The sequence below is a fragment of the Microcaecilia unicolor genome, chromosome 8, assembly GCF_901765095.1.
Source record: "Microcaecilia unicolor chromosome 8, aMicUni1.1, whole genome shotgun sequence".
NCBI lineage: Eukaryota > Metazoa > Chordata > Amphibia > Gymnophiona > Siphonopidae > Microcaecilia > Microcaecilia unicolor.
In genome coordinates this window covers 50,278,837-50,296,347 of record NC_044038.1, presented here as the reverse complement: position 1 = coordinate 50,296,347, position 17,511 = coordinate 50,278,837, and the positions used below count along the sequence as shown (strand labels likewise).

The window sequence follows — 17,511 nt, the reverse complement described above, 5'->3', positions numbered from 1 at the left end:
ATTTTCTTTTTTTGTGGATGCCACTTGGCTCTCTAGCATTATGTTATGGTCTATTGTAATGCCAAGGATTTTCAGGCTATCTGAGATAGGAAGGGTGTAGTCTGGGGTGTTGCTAGTTGTGGGGTTGTCCGCGCTGTGTTGGGATGAGAGGATGAGACAATGTGTTTTTTCTTTATTGAGTTTTAGCTGAAATGCATTTGCCCATGATTCCATGATGTTTAGGCTGAGTTTGATTTCATCAGTGATTTCAGTCAGTTTGGATTTGTACGGAATGTATATTATGACATCATCTGCACATATATGCATATATTGCCGAATAGCGGCTAACCAATTATATTGGGTGATATAACTGACTAGCAGTCAATTTTCAGCCTAACTTTAGAGGCCAAATATAGCCGCTGGTAAATGTGGGATGTCTTTGGCTGGTTTCAAGATAACCAGCTAAGTCTGAATATCTACTTAGTAGGTTATGTTGAAACTGGCTAAAAATAAACCGGATATTCAATGCAGTCACCGGAAATGGCCTGGCATTGAATATCAGGTATCACCGTGGGAGTTAGCCAGGCTAACTCCTGCGGTCTGATATCAGCCCCAATACCTATAACACCCTGTGCCAGCTAAGCAAAATGATGGAGTGATCAGCTGTCTTCTAGATTTTCCCTCAAAATGGAATCTGACAAAAGCATAAGGTGTGTTATCTGCCTGAGTTTTTTTTTTTAATGCCACCATTTCAATTATGTATATTCTAATCTAATCTACTCAGCTGCTTGTATACTGCGCAAATCTCAGCTGGAGGTTCAAGGCGGTTTATATAAGAGGAATAGGTCAAGAATGGAGGAATTAGGGAAAGGAAGAGGGGAAGGGTGGGGGGATGTTACAGATTAGTGCCGCTATCTGCAGAAGTGGCCACACTGAATACATGTATTCAGTGGTGACCAGCGATATTCAGAGCAGGAGAGTGTGGATACTGCGTGTCTGTGTTGATACTGCGTGTTTTCTCCTGTTTTACTGGTAAAAGTCCGCAAGCCATTATTAAGATAGACTTGGGAATATCCACTGCTTATTTCTAGCATAAGCAGCATAAAATATGTTTTACTCTTTTGGGCTCTTCACAGATATTTGTGACCTGGATTGGCCACTGTTGGAAGGACATTGTGCTTGATGGACCTTCGGTCTGTCTTAGTATGGCAATGCTTATGTTATGTTCTTATGATCTAATCAGGGTGTTAGGTTTCCAAAGCAGGAACTAGGTTAGTGAGCCCTTGGGTCACTGCAGAGGAGCAGCAGTGGCAGGCAAAACCACCCCACACCAAAAACATGACAGAACTCAGATAGGAACAACAAGACTTCACCTGCAGTAGCCGCCCTTCCCCAGGAGTTGAGCCCCTGGCTGCAGGCGGCCGACAGGACTTACGGGACAGGGCAGGAACTGGAAGCTGCAAGCAGCCACTAAAACAGGGAACACTGACAAACACGAGACAGAACTGAAAGCTGCCAGGCAGCCACTGAACAAGAAACACAGACAAACAGAAACTAAACACAAAAGACAAACAAGGAACAAGTCTAGGAAACAAACAATAACCCTAAGCTAAACTACACACAGACTAACTAGAATCAGACAAGGAACTAGAATAAAAACCAAGCTAGGCAGAAGTGCAACAAGCACCAACAAAACAGGGCCTTAGGCGATGCAAAGGCAAAGCAGAGAGTTTCCAAATGGCTAATAAGCCCAGCAGCAGCTGAGATTCAGCCGCAGCAATCACCAGGTAGCTACGGGTGCTGTGCAGGCTCAAACAAGACAAGTCTGGCAGGCCGGAAGATCCGGACTGGACTGGGCTGAAGTCTGGAACGGGAAACAGCACACAATCCAATGCAGCCACCAGGTCTGGCCACCAGGGGGCGAGAAGACTGAGAGCCTGAAACCAGGGCACGACCGTGACACAGGGGCACCACGAGACAGAGCTGGGCCTGGGCTGCAGAAGCCAACCCCTCCCCCCCACTTGGGCACTGCCACCCCCCACCCCCTTTACCTTCCTGCGCCTGCTCTTCCCTTGGTCTGTCACTCTCCTGCTCCTGTGGCTGGAGACAGCAGCAATATTCAGCAGCTATCCAGACAGCCCAACTTCATCTTTATAGATGTCCATATTGGTGGTAATTCTCTAAAGTTAGGCACTTAATAACAAATATTGGGCTCTACTCACTAGGAATAGTTTATTATAATCCATTCAATATCTTATAAAACCATTGTTACTATTAAAAAAATTTTTTTTAATGAACTTTTCAAACTACTTCCAAATTACATCTCTCTATCTCAAATTGAAAACTATACGACAATATATCAATCCAGTCCTCCAGTACAGCAAGTAAAAAGGTAACATAGTAGATGACGGCAGAAAAAGACCTGCACGGTCCATCCAGTCTGCCCAACAAGACAACTCATGTGTGCTACTTTTTGTGTATACCCTACTTTGATTTGTACCTATGCTCTTCAGGGCACAGACTGTATAAGTCTGCCCAGCACTATCCCCGCCTCCTAACCACCAGCCCCGCCTCCCAACCACCGGCTCTGGCACAGACCGTATAAGTCTGCCTAGCACTATCCCCGCCTCCCACCACTGGCTCTGGCACAGACTGTATAAGTCTGCCCCGCACTATCCCCACCTCGCCTCCCACTACCGGCTCTGATATCCAATCTCAGTTAAGCTCCTGAGGATCCATTCCTTCTGAACAGGATTCCTTTATGTTTATCCCATGCACATATGAATTCCGTTACCGTTTTCATCTCCACCACCTCCCGCGGGAGGGCATTTCAAGCATCCACCAGTGTAATATGCGCTCACTTAAGTCCTGAATTAAATAGTTTGTACTTATATCATATTAGAGCACTGAAGAAAGTTTCCATCTGATGATTCATCATACTTCATTACAGAAGAACAGTTCAATCCACTAGAGAACACCACTAAAATAGGGCTGCTTGAATATCCATTAAGGGGTCCCCGACTCTCCTTTATGATCACCTGATCCAGATGAACTAATCCAACCATCAGCGGGACTTTCCATTGTACAACGTTATAAAACTGTTTAATCAAAGTGATGTTACAAATGTATCAAAATCCCAAAAAACCTTCTGCTTTCACTGTTGTCCAGATAAGTTCAGTTGACACTATAATCACTCATCTCGGATTCTACATGGGTCCATGTTTCGCCTGCCTTGGCATCAGCAGGTGACCAGACATATGAATACCTTATGGACACCGTACCAAGGTTTGAAAACCCCTGGGTAGCTGACCCACCAAACAGAGCAGACGCCCGGAAACCAATAAGCGCACAACTATGGAATGGACTCCCGTATGAAGTGAAAACAATACATGACCACCTAAACTTCAGGAAATCATTAAAAACCCACCTCTTCAAAAAAAGCTTATCCCACCGATCAAACATAAATCCTCACACCCAGCAACACAACATAATCAATGTTCGTACTGGTCAATTTACTTTCCTCTTTCCCCTCAACCCCATGATGCCTGATTCACTTCTACCTCATCTGACCTCAACACAATCTTGTATTTGTTATCAACCGAAATAGCAGCCTTTACAGTACTCTGTAAGCCACATTGAGCCTGCAAATAGGTGGGAAATGTGGGATATAAATGTAACAAATAAATAAATAAATAAAACTGTTCTGTAATGAAGTATGATGAATCATCGGATGAAAGGTTTCTTTACTGCTCTAATATAAGATAAAGTAAGTACAAATTATTTAATTCAAGACAAGTGAGCACATATTACACTGGTGCCTTTTCACTTGAGGTACCGGGGGACCGGATTGATATATTGTCTTACAGTTTTAAATTTGCAATAGAAATTGTAATTTGGAATTAGTTAAAAAGTTCAATAAAATTTGTTTGAATAGTAACAATGGTTTAATCAGATACCGGGATGATGTTCGCTATATGCAAATTTATTATCAGTAATTGCTCATAAAATTGTTATAGAATATTAGCTTAAGTCCACATTAGACCACTTATCGCATGTTTACTCTTTCCAAAAATACTAGGTCTAGGGGCATGCAATGAAGATACTAAGTAGTAACAAACTGGAAAAATATTCTTTCACTCAACATGTAATTAAACTCTGGAATTTGTTGCCAGAATATGTGGTAAAAAAAAAAACAGTTAGCTTAGCAGGGTTTAAAAAAGGTTTGGATAATGTCCTAAAAGTCTGTAAGAGACAGCAATAAACAGCAGAAGTGGTCCAGAGAAGGAAAAGACAGATCATTGATTTGCCACATGCAATTTTATTATGCCATGACCCAACTCGGCTAAGTTTCGACTATATGCCTTCATGGTCAACAAACTCTTCACTGTTGAAAAGAGCAAGTGGCATGTAAAAGTAAACTCCTTTCCAGTCTATCCGTGTCCACAAACTTGCACGGATACTTCTGCTATTAGTTTCCGTCTGTGTCGTTACTGCTGTTTTCTCCTGTTTTGCTGCTAAAAGTCCGCAAGTCGTTATTAAGATAGACTTGGGAAAATCCACTGCTTATTGCTAGAACAAGCAGCATAAAATATGTTTTACTCTTTTGGGCTCTTGCCAGGTACTTGTGACCTGGATTGGCCACTGTTGGAAGGACACTGTGCTTGATGGACCTTCAGTCTCTCCCAGTATGGCAACACTTATGTTACGTTCTTATGTTCTAACCAGAGCCAATGAGAGACAGAGCCGGGCCCGGGCTGCAGCCGCCACCCCCCACTCCACTAAGGCCACATCCCCCTACACCTTCCTGCGTCTGCTCCTCTCTTGGTCTGTCACTGTCCTAACTCCTGTGTGCCAGGACCCGGGTTATCGCGTTAATGCAATCACTTGTGTCCCAACACACAGGATCAAGAGAGAGACAGACTGAAGAAACAGAATATTCTGCCTGCCTTTGGAAGCCTTGCCAGCACCACATCCCCCCCTTGGAGGTCGGGTCCGGGGAACCTTGCCCCCCCCCCCTCAGCGTCCTTTGTTCTAACTTTCAGTGTGAGCACCTATGCTAGCTCAATAGTAGGCGTAAATGCTTCCCACGTCCACGCCTCCGTTGTAGTCGCGTGCTACGGATTCTTGCAGAATCTAATAGAAGTTATGCATGTAATTGCTAATTAGTGCCAATTAGCACAACAGTAGTTATAACTTGCTAGTCAATATCAATTAACGGTTCATTAAAAGTTATGCGCATTTAAATGCCAGTTACGCAATTTTGAGGCATATTTTCAAAGCACTTAGCCTTCCAAAGTTCCGTAGAAACCTATGGAACTTTGGAAGGCTAAGTGCTTTGAAAATATGCCTCTTTGTGAACTAAGCGTACAAATAAGCACACAAGGTTATAGAATTAGGGGCAATAGTGGCTAAGTACCACCAGCTCTCTGTGGAGTTAAGTGGAATGTCCACACATCACCCTTGCTCCACCTCAGCTGAAGCGGTCTGAAAGAACATTCAGTGGCATTATTCAAACAGTCTTACGACTACTACTTCACTCAAGCTCAAACCTTTTATTTGAAACTCAAACCACAGCTTCTCACCCGCTGTGCAAAAATATGGATACAGGAAAGAGCTATCACCTTAATTATCAAACAGCATTGTTCACCGTAGTGGAGAAAAAAAAGCTTCAGTGACACCACCCAGCCAGCCCGAGAATATCAGACTATAAGGCGTGGGCCCGGCGCAATATCATATAGGCCAAAAAAAACTCCACAGTAGCTTAGTGTCATAGGGTTCAAATGATAGACAGGTTCATGTATCAGTAGATCACAGGATATCTGTGCATTCAATTCTTTACAATCTTATACTGCAGTGTAACTGCTATGACACTAAGCTACTGTGGAGTTTTTTTGGGCTATATGATGTTGCGCCGGGCCTACACCTTATAGTCTGATATTCTCGGGCTGGCTGGGTGGCGTCACTGAAGCTTTTTTTTCTCCACTACGGTGAACAGTGCCTTTTGATAATTAAGGTGATAGCTCTGTCCTGTATCAATATTATTCAAACAGTGCCACGGAATATTCTCGGATTGGTAGTTAGTAGTTGCTGCTATACATGCTTTTGAATACCGGGCCTGAAAGATTTAAAAATGTTTACACCAAATTCAAGGAAAGTTTTTATTTTTGTGGCGCGGAAGAGATACACACCTTTTATGCTTTATCACAACCCTAACGGAGGTGACATAGAATACTGGCTTGATTTTTTTTTACACAAGCAGAAGTAAACTTATTCAAATGCACTGGCAGACACCTTAAGCAGGCACTTGTGCAGAAACGGCTCTGTGTAGAGTCTCAGAAACAAATTTGACAAATAAATATCTCTGATGTTACCTATTTATGACTATCTATGTTTATTGTTGGAAGAGCTATCGACAACCCTACTCCTCTCCGTTCCCTTGGACTTTTCCAGAAGTGGTTTTCCTGTTCCTCCACTTCGGTGGGTTTTTTTTTTTTTTTAGTCTCTACACCAAACTCAATACATTTCCCCCAAAGTCTTCAATAGAAATAGAACAAAATAAAACAGAAAAGAAAATAAGATGATACCTTTTTTATTGGAGTAACTTAATATATTTTTTGATTGGCTTTCGAAGGTAGCCCTTCTTCGTCAGATCACCCTTCAAAAGCTAATCAAAAAATGTATTAAGTTAGTCCAATAAAAAAGGTATCATATTTTGTTTTCTATGTTTTATTTTATTCTATTTCTATTGATTAAATTTATTATTATAATTTTTATTGAGCTTTTAATACTTATACAGATATTATCAATACTGCAAAGTATAATACAGCCATTAAACAATAAGCTTTTAAATCAGGAAATCAAGAAAATATTTTCTTTATATAACATGACTTCCTTAGACCTCAATATGGAAGATAAGGGGGGGTAGGAATATAGTGAAGTTTAAACATAATATATACATAAATCATTATAATTTTAATTATGGTTCCGTATTCCTTTCTTCTTTATTACTCTACAGATTTCTTGCTGTCTAGGAAGGTCTGAAGTTGGTTAGGCAAATAATAGACATATTTTATCTGATTTAATCTAATAATACATTTACAAGGGTAAGCCAGGAGAAATGAAGCCCCCAATTCCAAAACTTTTGGTCTCATAGAAAGAAATATTTTTCGTCTTTCTTGAGTAGACTTAGTCACGTCCGGATAAAGCCAAATTTTTTGACCAGCAAACAAACGGTCAGTAGATTTAAAATATAAACGCATTATTGCATTTAAATCCTGCTGAAATACAAATGAAACAATTAATGTCCCTCTTTCTGTTACGTCTTCAATTGATTGTTCCAAAATATCTGTAAGGTTTTGCAGGTCTATTGACTTCTCTGAATCTATTTTTTTCATTGTTGATGGTATATAATAAATTTTATTTAACGGTGGAAACACTTCTTGGGGAAATTTCAAATTTTCTTTTAAAAACCTGCAAAACATATCATTCGGGGACACTCCCATCAATCTAGGAAAGTTCAATATTCGAAGATTTAATCTCCTATTATAGTTCTCCACTTGCTCTATCTTCCTTCTTAAATCCATATTATCCTTTATCACTGCAATTTTAAATTCTTCAGTTTGTTTTGATTCTCCCTGCAAGGCCTCAATTTTCAAAGACAGATCTTGTTTCACCAGCTCATGGGAGTTCTTCACCTCCTGTATATTAACATTCAATATCTTTACCTCTTCAGAAGATTGTTTCAATATTTTGTCCATTTCTACCAACTTTAGCCAAATCTTCCCCAGGCTCACCTCCATCTCTCCGGCAACTGCAATGTTTTCTCCAGATTCGAGCTCCCCTCTGGGCTCCTCGGGATCGCCCCTTCTGGGTTCCACAGGGAGCCCCGTTCGAATCGCTGCAGCTGCAGGGCAAGGAGGCGTCATAGAGCTTGGCGGGGAGAGAGATGTTTCAATTTCCAGCGGGGAACCGCTTCACCGGTTTCTCCCGCTATGGACTCCGCGTCACCACGTCGGGAAAGAGCGGGGAAGAAGCGCTCCAGGCCCACAGTTACTGGTGTGGACGTTCCAGAAGGTAGGGGATTCTTCCGAATCGTTCCCTTTCGTTTTGTATGCGGCATATTGTAATGAGGCAACTAGAAAAAGCAAGTTTTAGCAACTGTAGAGCGGAGAGCACCTCAAACGTTACCGCTCACGGCGCCATCTTGACACGCCCCCCCATTTTCAGGATTCTTAAGCAGTGTGGAATCTTGATTAAATTTAAAAGTGGACTAACACAGCTACCACATCTCTCTACACAAAGTCTTCAAAATTATGTTTTAATTTTCTTACATATACCAAACTGAGCAGGCCTTTAAGTTACATACATCCTCTATCTTTGGTATATGTAGCTGTATGCACATTCTTAACCTATTGTGTAAAAAGGAGCTTATCAATTTCTTTTAATACAGCCAGTTTTCTAAATGCATTTCCCTGGGGATGCCTTTCTGTTTCGCTTTGCAGCTCCCACAGACAATTTACAGCATCCCACATCACAGTTATCATGATCACAGTAAAGATACTCACCCACTACCATAATGTTGAACTCAAACCCTATCTTCATGGCTTTGCGCTTCATCTGGTCCAGCACTGCTTCAATCCCCACGTAGCCAAAAGGCTCAGAGCCCGGGACATCTGGTTCAGCATCATGAGCAGTTGGTAACATATCTCTGTCTGTCACCTGCTGCCACAGCCGCTGCTGCTCTGCCATGCTTATTCTCGGAGACTCCAGCCTCCTCTCTGAGTATGCAAAAGAGGAAGAGAGATGAATAAACCAGATACTTAGCAAATTAACAGCTTGAAAAAAAAAAAAAAGCAGAAACTGAGCTCAGGTTAGGCACTGTCTAAAAATGCTCAGCACCTTCAGAATAAGTTATTATGGCTAAACAGCACTGACTAACTCCATAGCCTCCCACATGTGACTGACATTAACTCTTTCCTTTAACTTGGAAGATGCCACAGCTCTGAGATTAGGACTGTTTTAGGACTGAGAATTTAGTAGAATCAGAACACTTCAGCTGCCAGGAGAGACAAAGGGAGAGATATTCAGCCAACAGTGATCAGTGGGTTTTTTGGCCACTGACAGTTTTATCCCTAGGTATTCAATACCAGGTCATGTCCGGGCACTGGCACTGAATATCTGGGCATACGCGGCCAGCTAACACATATGCGGTTAACTGCAATATTCAGCACTTTATTGCATAAAGGGACCCTTTTACAAAGCACTGGTAAGCCCAACGTGGGTTTAACATGTGCTAAATTGGAACTATTGCCGGCCCAACGTGGCTGCCGGTGGTAGTTCCACCTTGAGTACGCGCCATTTCCGGCGCATCGTAAAAATATATTTTTATATAGTGCGGTGCTATCCCAGCAGTAATCAGGCATCACCACACTTACCATGGGAGCCCTCAACGGGTGGCAATAGGTACTCCCCCCAAGCACGGCCACACAGTAAGAGTAATCTTACCACACGGCCATTTTTTTAGGGGCTTTTTACTCGCTGTGGTAAAAACAGCCCCCCACCGCTACCTCAGGGCCCTTTTCCCCGCAGCTTAGTAAAAGGACCCCAAAGACAGGACTGTGTTTTATGTGATCCTATTTATGCGGTTACCTTATGCGGAGTAGCCTAATAGTAAGTGAAGTCGCCTTAGAATCAGGGGAACCGGGTTCAATTCCCACTGCAGCACCTTGTGACTCTGGGAAAGTCACTTAACCCTCCTTTGCCCCAGGTAAAAAATAAGTACCTATCTATAATATATAAAATGCTTTGACTGTAACCCATTATAGCCCCTTATAAACCATAAAGTTGTAATGCTCTGTTTGTCTCCATGCATATCTACCTGTCTCTCACCCATCCACCCCCATCCTGTTAGACTGTCACTGAAATGCTTTGATGTTTCCATGCATATCTCTCACCTACCCACCCCCATCCTGTTAGACTGTCACTGATATGCTTTGATGTTTCACTTATATATACTGTCATCTACCAACATTTGCTTATTTCCGATCTGATGAAGAAGGGCAACCTTCGAAAGCTAATCAAGAAATGTATTAAGTTATGTCCAATGAAAAAGGCATCATCTTATTTTTCTTTTCCATGTTTTGTTTTATTTCTATTGATGATTACCTTTAAAAGTGGACTAACACGGCTACCACACCTCTCTATTGTAACCACAGAAAGGTGCTATATCAAATCCCATCCCCTTAAGAGCTGAATATTGGCACTTAACTACGTAAGTGCCAACTCCGCCCTTGGAGCGCCCACAAATTGGGTGCTAACAGTTGGACAGCGCCGCTGAATATTTGCAAAGTTAGCCCTGGAGAAGCGATTTAAATGGCCAGGAACCTCACCCGGCTGTTTAAATGGCTTTGAATATTGACAGGAAACAATGTCTTTCACTGGAATATGTAAAAAGCACACCTGCCCACAGTCTGGTTTCGGCAGAAAATTATTAGCCGGTCCTGATTTTGGCACGGTGATATCTGCAGTCCCTTCTATTTCCCTTTCATATCAGCACTAAAGGTGCCAGAATGCATAAGGAGGGGATATGGGTGTGTGTGTGGGGGGGGGGGGGGGGGTTACTTGGATATTCTTCTAAACTGTGCCCCTTTACAGGGGAACACTAAGGCAGCACAGGCAGGGTGGGAAATAAAAGGAGCTATAGAAAGGCAACCCATCGCTATACAAGGAAAACTGGCAGAGTTCTGAAAGGAGGTTGCTGAGAACTAAAAGCAAAAAGGATCTAAAAGCAAACTAAAAGCAAAAAGGATCTCCGAACGAGTAGCACAGGTAGAAATACCTAGAAATGCTAAGGGAAACTAGGAAGATAAGCAAAACGATAAAGATGCAAGCAAAATAAGATAACTAAAGGGGGGAGGGGGGTACAGTGACATGATACAACCTTTTTCAATTATATCCATGAAAGGAGGAAAGTCAGAAGCAGGATTATAAAAAAAGGATGAGAAAAGAAGGGCCAAGCAGAGGATGACAAGTTAAAAAGAAGAAACACTAAAAGACTTTTGTTCAGTGTTTATCAAGGAAAAAAGAACTACAGATAAGGGGAAGGGGCACTTAAGGCAGCGATGTAATTGCCACATCAGGATAGTGTTTGGAAGGAATTAGCAGAACTAGAAGTAAACAAAGCTATGGGGGCAGATGGCATCCATTTTAGGATACTGAAAGGAGCTCAATTCTAGTGAATCCACTGATGAATCTATTCACTCAGTTTTTGGAGAAGGGAATGGTTCCACAGGACAGAGAAACAAACATAGAAAATGAAGGCTGATAAACCCCATATAGATTATCATCTGTCCATCCATGCTGTCTACTACCCCTTCCTCTCCCTTAGAGATCCTTTCTGCTTATCCCAAGCTTTCTTGAATTTAGATACAAGTTTTTGTCTCCACCACCTCCACCGGAAGGCCGTTCCAAGCATCCACCACCTTTTCCTTAAAGTACTTCCTTAGATTTCTCCTGAGTCTTATCCAGTGCTTTTTTTGTAGGAAAAAAGGTACCGGTACTCATTATGGATAACCTTAGGGGTGGGGTCACTATCTGACTCTACCCCTTCAGTAGCCACACCCACAGTAGCCACACGCCTGTTTATATGCACCATGGCTAGTAAAAGAGATCAATGAAAATATTACACCAGTATAGGAGAAGAAAAATAGCTTGTCATTTTTTTCCATTATAAATCATTTCTACAAGCTGGTACTGCTCCAGTATACCCAAAATGACACAAACCAAATTAGTACACAGACCAGGAATTAGGAGAACAGTCTTGCCAAATATGAAACACAATATGTTATCAAAAACTCAGAACTTAACAAACAGATCCCTGTTCAGACACTTGGCCTTGCAGTCACACATGCAGAACAGATAGCCCCTCTTCAAATACAGGCAAAAATTAACCTGAAATCCTAAGCTAGACCCTGCATGCAGAACACTACCAGAAAGAAACATGTTAACTCCTATACGGTGCACAATAAGACAGATGTAAATTCTCAAATTGGACATTTGCCAAACACTAAAATGAAAATAAAATTATTTTCTACCTTTGTCTGGTGACTTTATTTTTCTGATCATGTTGGTCCCAGTATCTGATTCTGCTGCTGTTATCTTAACTCCGTTTCCAGGGCTTCATGTCCATTTATTTCTTTACTTTCTTCCTTTCTTCTTCATTTCATGTCCTACATCCATAAATAAAAACTTGATCCTCCGCAGACTTGACTGGAAGAGTTAGAGTGGATCCAGCTTTTGCTTATTTTCTCCATCCACGTGCAGTTTTTCTCCTTTCATCCCTTTCCCTCATCTCCATCCATGTGTATCTTCTTTTTTTCTCTTCCTTCCCTTCAATCTATGTCCAGCATTTCTCCTCTCTCCCATCCCTTGCATCATGTCCAGCATTTCCCCCTCCCCTCCATCCATGTGCATCTCCTTACTCTCTCTTGCCTGCCCTCCATCCATATCCAGTGATTCTCCTCTCTTCCCTGTCCTCCCCTCTATCCATCCATGTCCAGCAATTCTCCTCTTTCCCTGCTCTCCTCTCCATCCATGCTCAGCAATTCTCTTCTCTCCCCTGCCATCCCCTTCCATCCATGTCCTGCAATTCTCTCTCTCCCCTGCCCTCCTTCATCCATGTCCAGCAATTCTCCTCTCTCCCTGCCCTCTTCTCCATCTATGTCCAGCAATTCTCCCTTCTCCCCTGTCCTCCCCGTCCAGCAATCCTCCTCTCCCTTGCTCTCCTCCATTCATCCATGTTGAGCAATTCTCCTCTCTCCCGTCCCTCCATCCATGTTCAGTAATTCTCCTCTCTTCCCTGCTCTCCTCTCCATCCATCCATGTCTCTCCCTTGCTCTCCTTCATCCATCCATGTCCAGCAATTCTCCTCTCTCCCTTTCCTCCATCCATGTCCAGCAAATCTCCTCTCTCCCTTTCCTCTTCTCTATCCATGTCCAGCAATTTCCCTCTCCCCTGCCCTCCACTCCATTCATGTCCAGCAATTCTTCTCTCTTCCTTTCCTCTTCTCCATCCATATTCTGCAATTTTCCTCTCTCCCCTGCCATTCCCTCCATGTCCAGCAATTCTCCTCTCTCCCTTGCCCTCCCCTCCATCCACGTCCAGCAGTTCTCCTCTCTCCCCTGCCCTCCCCTCCATTCATTCATCCATGTCCAGCAATTCTTCTCTCTCCCCTGCTTTCTTCTCCATTCATGCCAGCAATTCTAATCTCTCCCCTGCCCTCCCCTCCATTTATTTATCCATGTCCAGCAATTCTCCTCTCTCCCCTGCTTTCCTCTCAATCCATGTCCAGGTGAAGATGTGATTCCATGTGCCCCAATAAATGGAGAGTTTACTTTTACTTCCAATATTTATAATACCAGGCTTCCCAGGGCATATTACAACAACAGTTAAGATGAACCCATCAAGAAACAGGTTAGTCTCACTGAAATTTTGCCATCTGTATTGTATAGGACAGTGTAGAAAAATGAGCACAAAATACAGAGTTTATAACTGCTGTTTCTTTATATCTACATATGGGAAGCTTTCAAATAAATTAAAAGGCTGTCCAATAAGTTAAAAAAAAAATCTTATCTGCTCCACCTTTGAAGGCACTACCTATCCAACTGGAACGGCTTTAAACTTTTTACAGATTGACCAGGCATAGGCAGTCCTTTATTTCTAATATATCTTTTTGCGTGAACCAGTGTGATGGGCTCACCCCGTCAGCCATCTCCCGCTTTTTCTAATCTCCACTGAGTCCAGAGTCCAACATGTCTCTCTCCTGCGCTCCCACCCCCTGTGCCCAGGTCAGGTGAAAATTTCCTCCCTCCCCATATCTTTCTCCTGCACCCCGCCCCTCCCTTGCCAGCATCGCTAAACGTTTCCCATGCGTCGGCTCTGCAGTCCTCCTTTCTCTCTGCCATGCCCTGCCCCCTTTGCTGTAACTTCCTGTTTCCGCAGGGGTGTGGCAGAGAGAAAGAAGGACTCGTGAGCTGACACAGGGCAGGTAGCTGAATGTGGAACGCTGCCTCTGTTAGTGTTCCGAAGAGAACAAAAAAAACATGTTGGAACAGGCAGGTAGGTGGGAGGGAGGGAGGGAGGGAGGGAGGGAGAAAAGCTCAGGACAGCCAGCTATCGTTGGTGGCAGAGGCAGCGGCGAGAGAGAGCGAGAGCAGCTCAAAGTTAGAACAGGTGAAAAAAGGTGCCGGAACGCTGTACAGGCACAAAAAAGTCCTGGTCTTATCCCATCTTTCTAAGCATGGTAATAAGAAGGAGGTGGAAAGTTATAGGCCGATTAAACTTACCTCGTTGGTGGATACCAAACTAAAGGAAAGAAGAGTGAAGTATCTTGAATCCAGCAGAATGCAGGATCAGAGGCAACCTGGTTTCACCAAATGCTTTTGAATACTTACCACAGCATGTGCTATTTTCTAGTGGGGCAATAAGTGGAGCCCCCCCCCTCCCAGTGCTGCAGTGTAGAAATGTTTAGCGTTTTAGCGGCTTTGTGTTTGCAAGCGTGTGTATATATATTATCAGTTTTAGGATTGATGGAACTGTCCTATATTAGCTCGTATTAGAATTTGTGGCTTGAACTGTCTTTTCCGAGAGCTATTATCAAGACACTGCAGTTGCAGAAGCTGTTGCAGATAGTCCGGACTTCAGGGAGACCAGCAATAGAGAGCAACTTCCCCTCCCCCTCCAGTTCTGGTAGAAACAGCATTGTTGGATTGTTGGTTTAATCATGAATTGACACTGGAATGTGACTGTGCTGCAGACAAAATACAAAACCACTCTTCCAAGACTGTGTCATATGTAACTGCCTTTCTGTGGCTGGCATTTAGGCAAATTGCCAATTGTCCTGCTTGTGATGCCATTGTTTAATCATGAAGGAGTGAAACCTGCAGATTGGCAGGTGTGGCTCTGGCTGCCTTGATGACAGATTGGATGGATCCTGCAAGTCTTTATCTACCATCATTTACTATGCTACTATGAATGTTTGTGGAGACATACTAACAGGGATATAGAATTGGTACACCAAACCTTTGACTCCGACTCCTCTATTTTTCTACTGCCTGCATGTCTTGAGTCCTGCCTTTTTTTGGGCATGTTGGTTTCTTCTTCTTCTGGTTGGTAGGCTGGAAAAAACTTTAATGTGGTGGAGCTAAAGGCAATCTGACCGTTTGGAACTGAGGAAGGAAGGGGAAGTGCCTGGGCTTGCCCAGGAAGGGGGATAGGAGGACATTGCCACGCATGCTCTAGGAAGCTTTCCCTCTGGCCCGTCCCACCCGTGCAGAAACAGGAAGTGATGTCAGAGAAGGTGGGACAGGCCCAGTGTTGCCAGGTGGGCGGTTTTACCGCCCAATTGGGCGGTTTTCCGCGACCCGCCGCGGGAAATTTTTGCCCGCGGCGGGTTGCGGTTTTTTGGGCTCCTTTTTGGCTTCGGGGCGGTTTTTTCGCCGGCTTTTGCGGTTTTTTCGCCGGCTTTTTTCGGCCGCGGTGGGCGGGGGTTAATGACGTTTCTGGGCGGGGTTAGTGACGTGGGAGGCGGGGTTAGTGACGTGGGAGGCGGGGTTAGTGACGTGGGAGGCGGGGTTAGTGACGGGGAGGCGGGGCCAGTGACGGGGGAGGCGGGGCCGATGACGGCGGGGGCGGGGTTGATGACGGCGGGGGCGGGGGTGATGACGCGGGGGCGGGGGTGTCAGGGGCGGGGTTTGAGTTTGGGCGGGTTTTGGGCTGGATTTTGGGCTCCTTTAGGCTGGAAAAAAATTTTCCACCTGGCAACCCTGGACAGGCCAGAGGGAAAGGTTTGGAGCAGGCTACCGCTACTGGGAACTAACAGAAAACCACTTTTAATGTAGACTGGGGCAGGGGGAGGGGGGAAGATGCCAGATTGTGTCAAGGATAGGGTGTGCAGTGGAAGAGAGCAGAAGAGATGTTTGGAGGTGACAGAAGCTCCAACGTGGTCTTTTAAAAAATAATTCCTGCCCTGAAGAGGTCACTAGACCACCAGGGCAGTACAGAAACGTACGGGGAGGTGAGGCTAGGACACCCTTAGGGGGTGTGATGGGGCGGGGCGTGTGTCCTCTTTTTGGGGGGGAATATGGTTACCCTAACTGCAATTAACTTGAAGCCTTAATTAAAAAACAATCTTTTGTGGGGCAGGCTCTGTTCAATATTTTTATGAGCAATATTGCAAAGGAGAAGGAAAAGATGAAAGGGGATGGGCACCAGCAAGCCACCAAAGTCAACTCTACTTTATTGGCCAATGGTATCGTAAGGTCCAGATTTTGTGGCCTTTGCTGTGTATATATAATACATGCCTGCTTATGCTCATAAGTATGTGCAGTCTGTGTACATGAAGTATTTTTGGGTGTGAATGAGGTTTCTAGGTCACCACACAACCCTGAGAAAGATGATTCCCTTGGTTGCAGAGAACTCCCTCAACATCTTCTAACTTCAGTGTAGCTCAAGAAGTTTTGTAGCGTTACCTAGTTAGAAGTGAGTCAGGGTCTCTACATCTTGGAACGTGCGTGCTTCTGTGTATATTCACATCAACGTGTGCAATGAAAATAAAATATAATTTTAGAGAAGCAGTGCCTCACACTCTCTCAATCTGGCCAAATAGAAGTGAGGCACAGTGATCCTTTAACCTTCTGCCACACATTAACCTGTTATAATCATTTCTATGGTGTCGATATTCAGTACAATTTAACTGGCCAGAAATGGTTCTTGGCTGGTTAAACTGCCTGTTCAGGGCTAACCACTCATTTTCAGCCGAACTTAACCAGTTAATGACGCTGAAAATAACCAGTTAGCGCCAAACTGAAAACCGGTTATTTTAAGGGTGTTCTGGGGGCGGAGTCAGTACTTGGCCTGTTAAATGCCAATATTTAGCTGCTGGCTAAATATCAGACCCTATATTCCTCAGAACCTTAAAGAAAAATGCTTTCTAGAAACATTTGAGGCTCAACTTCAAAACACGGTTACTGGTGCAGTTATACCTTTGTCTGCACATCTCTCCTGCATTCTGAAATCTGCAGGAACTCTGGGACAGACCAGGGAAAAAGCCTGATAGCCCAGTACCTTGTGGTACTCACCAGCAAAAATTAAATAAAATACATCATAACCAAGCAAGGCAGACACATTTAAACAGAAGTGATGGATGGAAGGCATTTTAACCCCCTTCCTTGAATGTGTGGACACTGTGGCTTCAGTCAGTAAAGATAGCTCAGATATCATTACAGGCCAAATGTAAGCTGAGCAAATGACAGCAAATGTTAATCTTCTATTTTCCAAGCCACTCATACAGGACGAGGTACTTAGTAACCTAAGGCCTCTAATCTCTGAGGCCCTCATGATCAAAAGCAAACTCCGGCGCTAGAGGCTGTTAACGCCATACAAGCGCCGGAGTTTGCTGCAGACCCATGATCAGAGCCCTCGAGCGCCTGAAACAACGCACTCGAGGGCTCTTAGCGCAAGTAGCATGCAAATGCA

The 17,511-nt window shown here is 43.8% G+C and overlaps 1 protein-coding gene across 5 annotated transcripts in view; it reads right to left on the bottom strand.

Moving 5' to 3' along the window:
* Positions 1–17,511, bottom strand: part of SEPTIN12 (septin 12) — a 182,052-nt gene that overhangs the window by 49,216 nt on the left and 115,325 nt on the right. For 4 of the 5 annotated variants that reach the window (XM_030212735.1, XM_030212736.1, XM_030212740.1 and 1 more), the window contains one exon: positions 8,544–8,756. In XM_030212735.1, the coding sequence (XP_030068595.1) occupies positions 8,544–8,756 (213 nt within the window). Of the gene's footprint in view, positions 1–8,543; positions 8,757–14,321; positions 14,346–17,511 lie in introns of those variants that run through there. The other variant, XM_030212737.1, reaches the window with a different exon arrangement.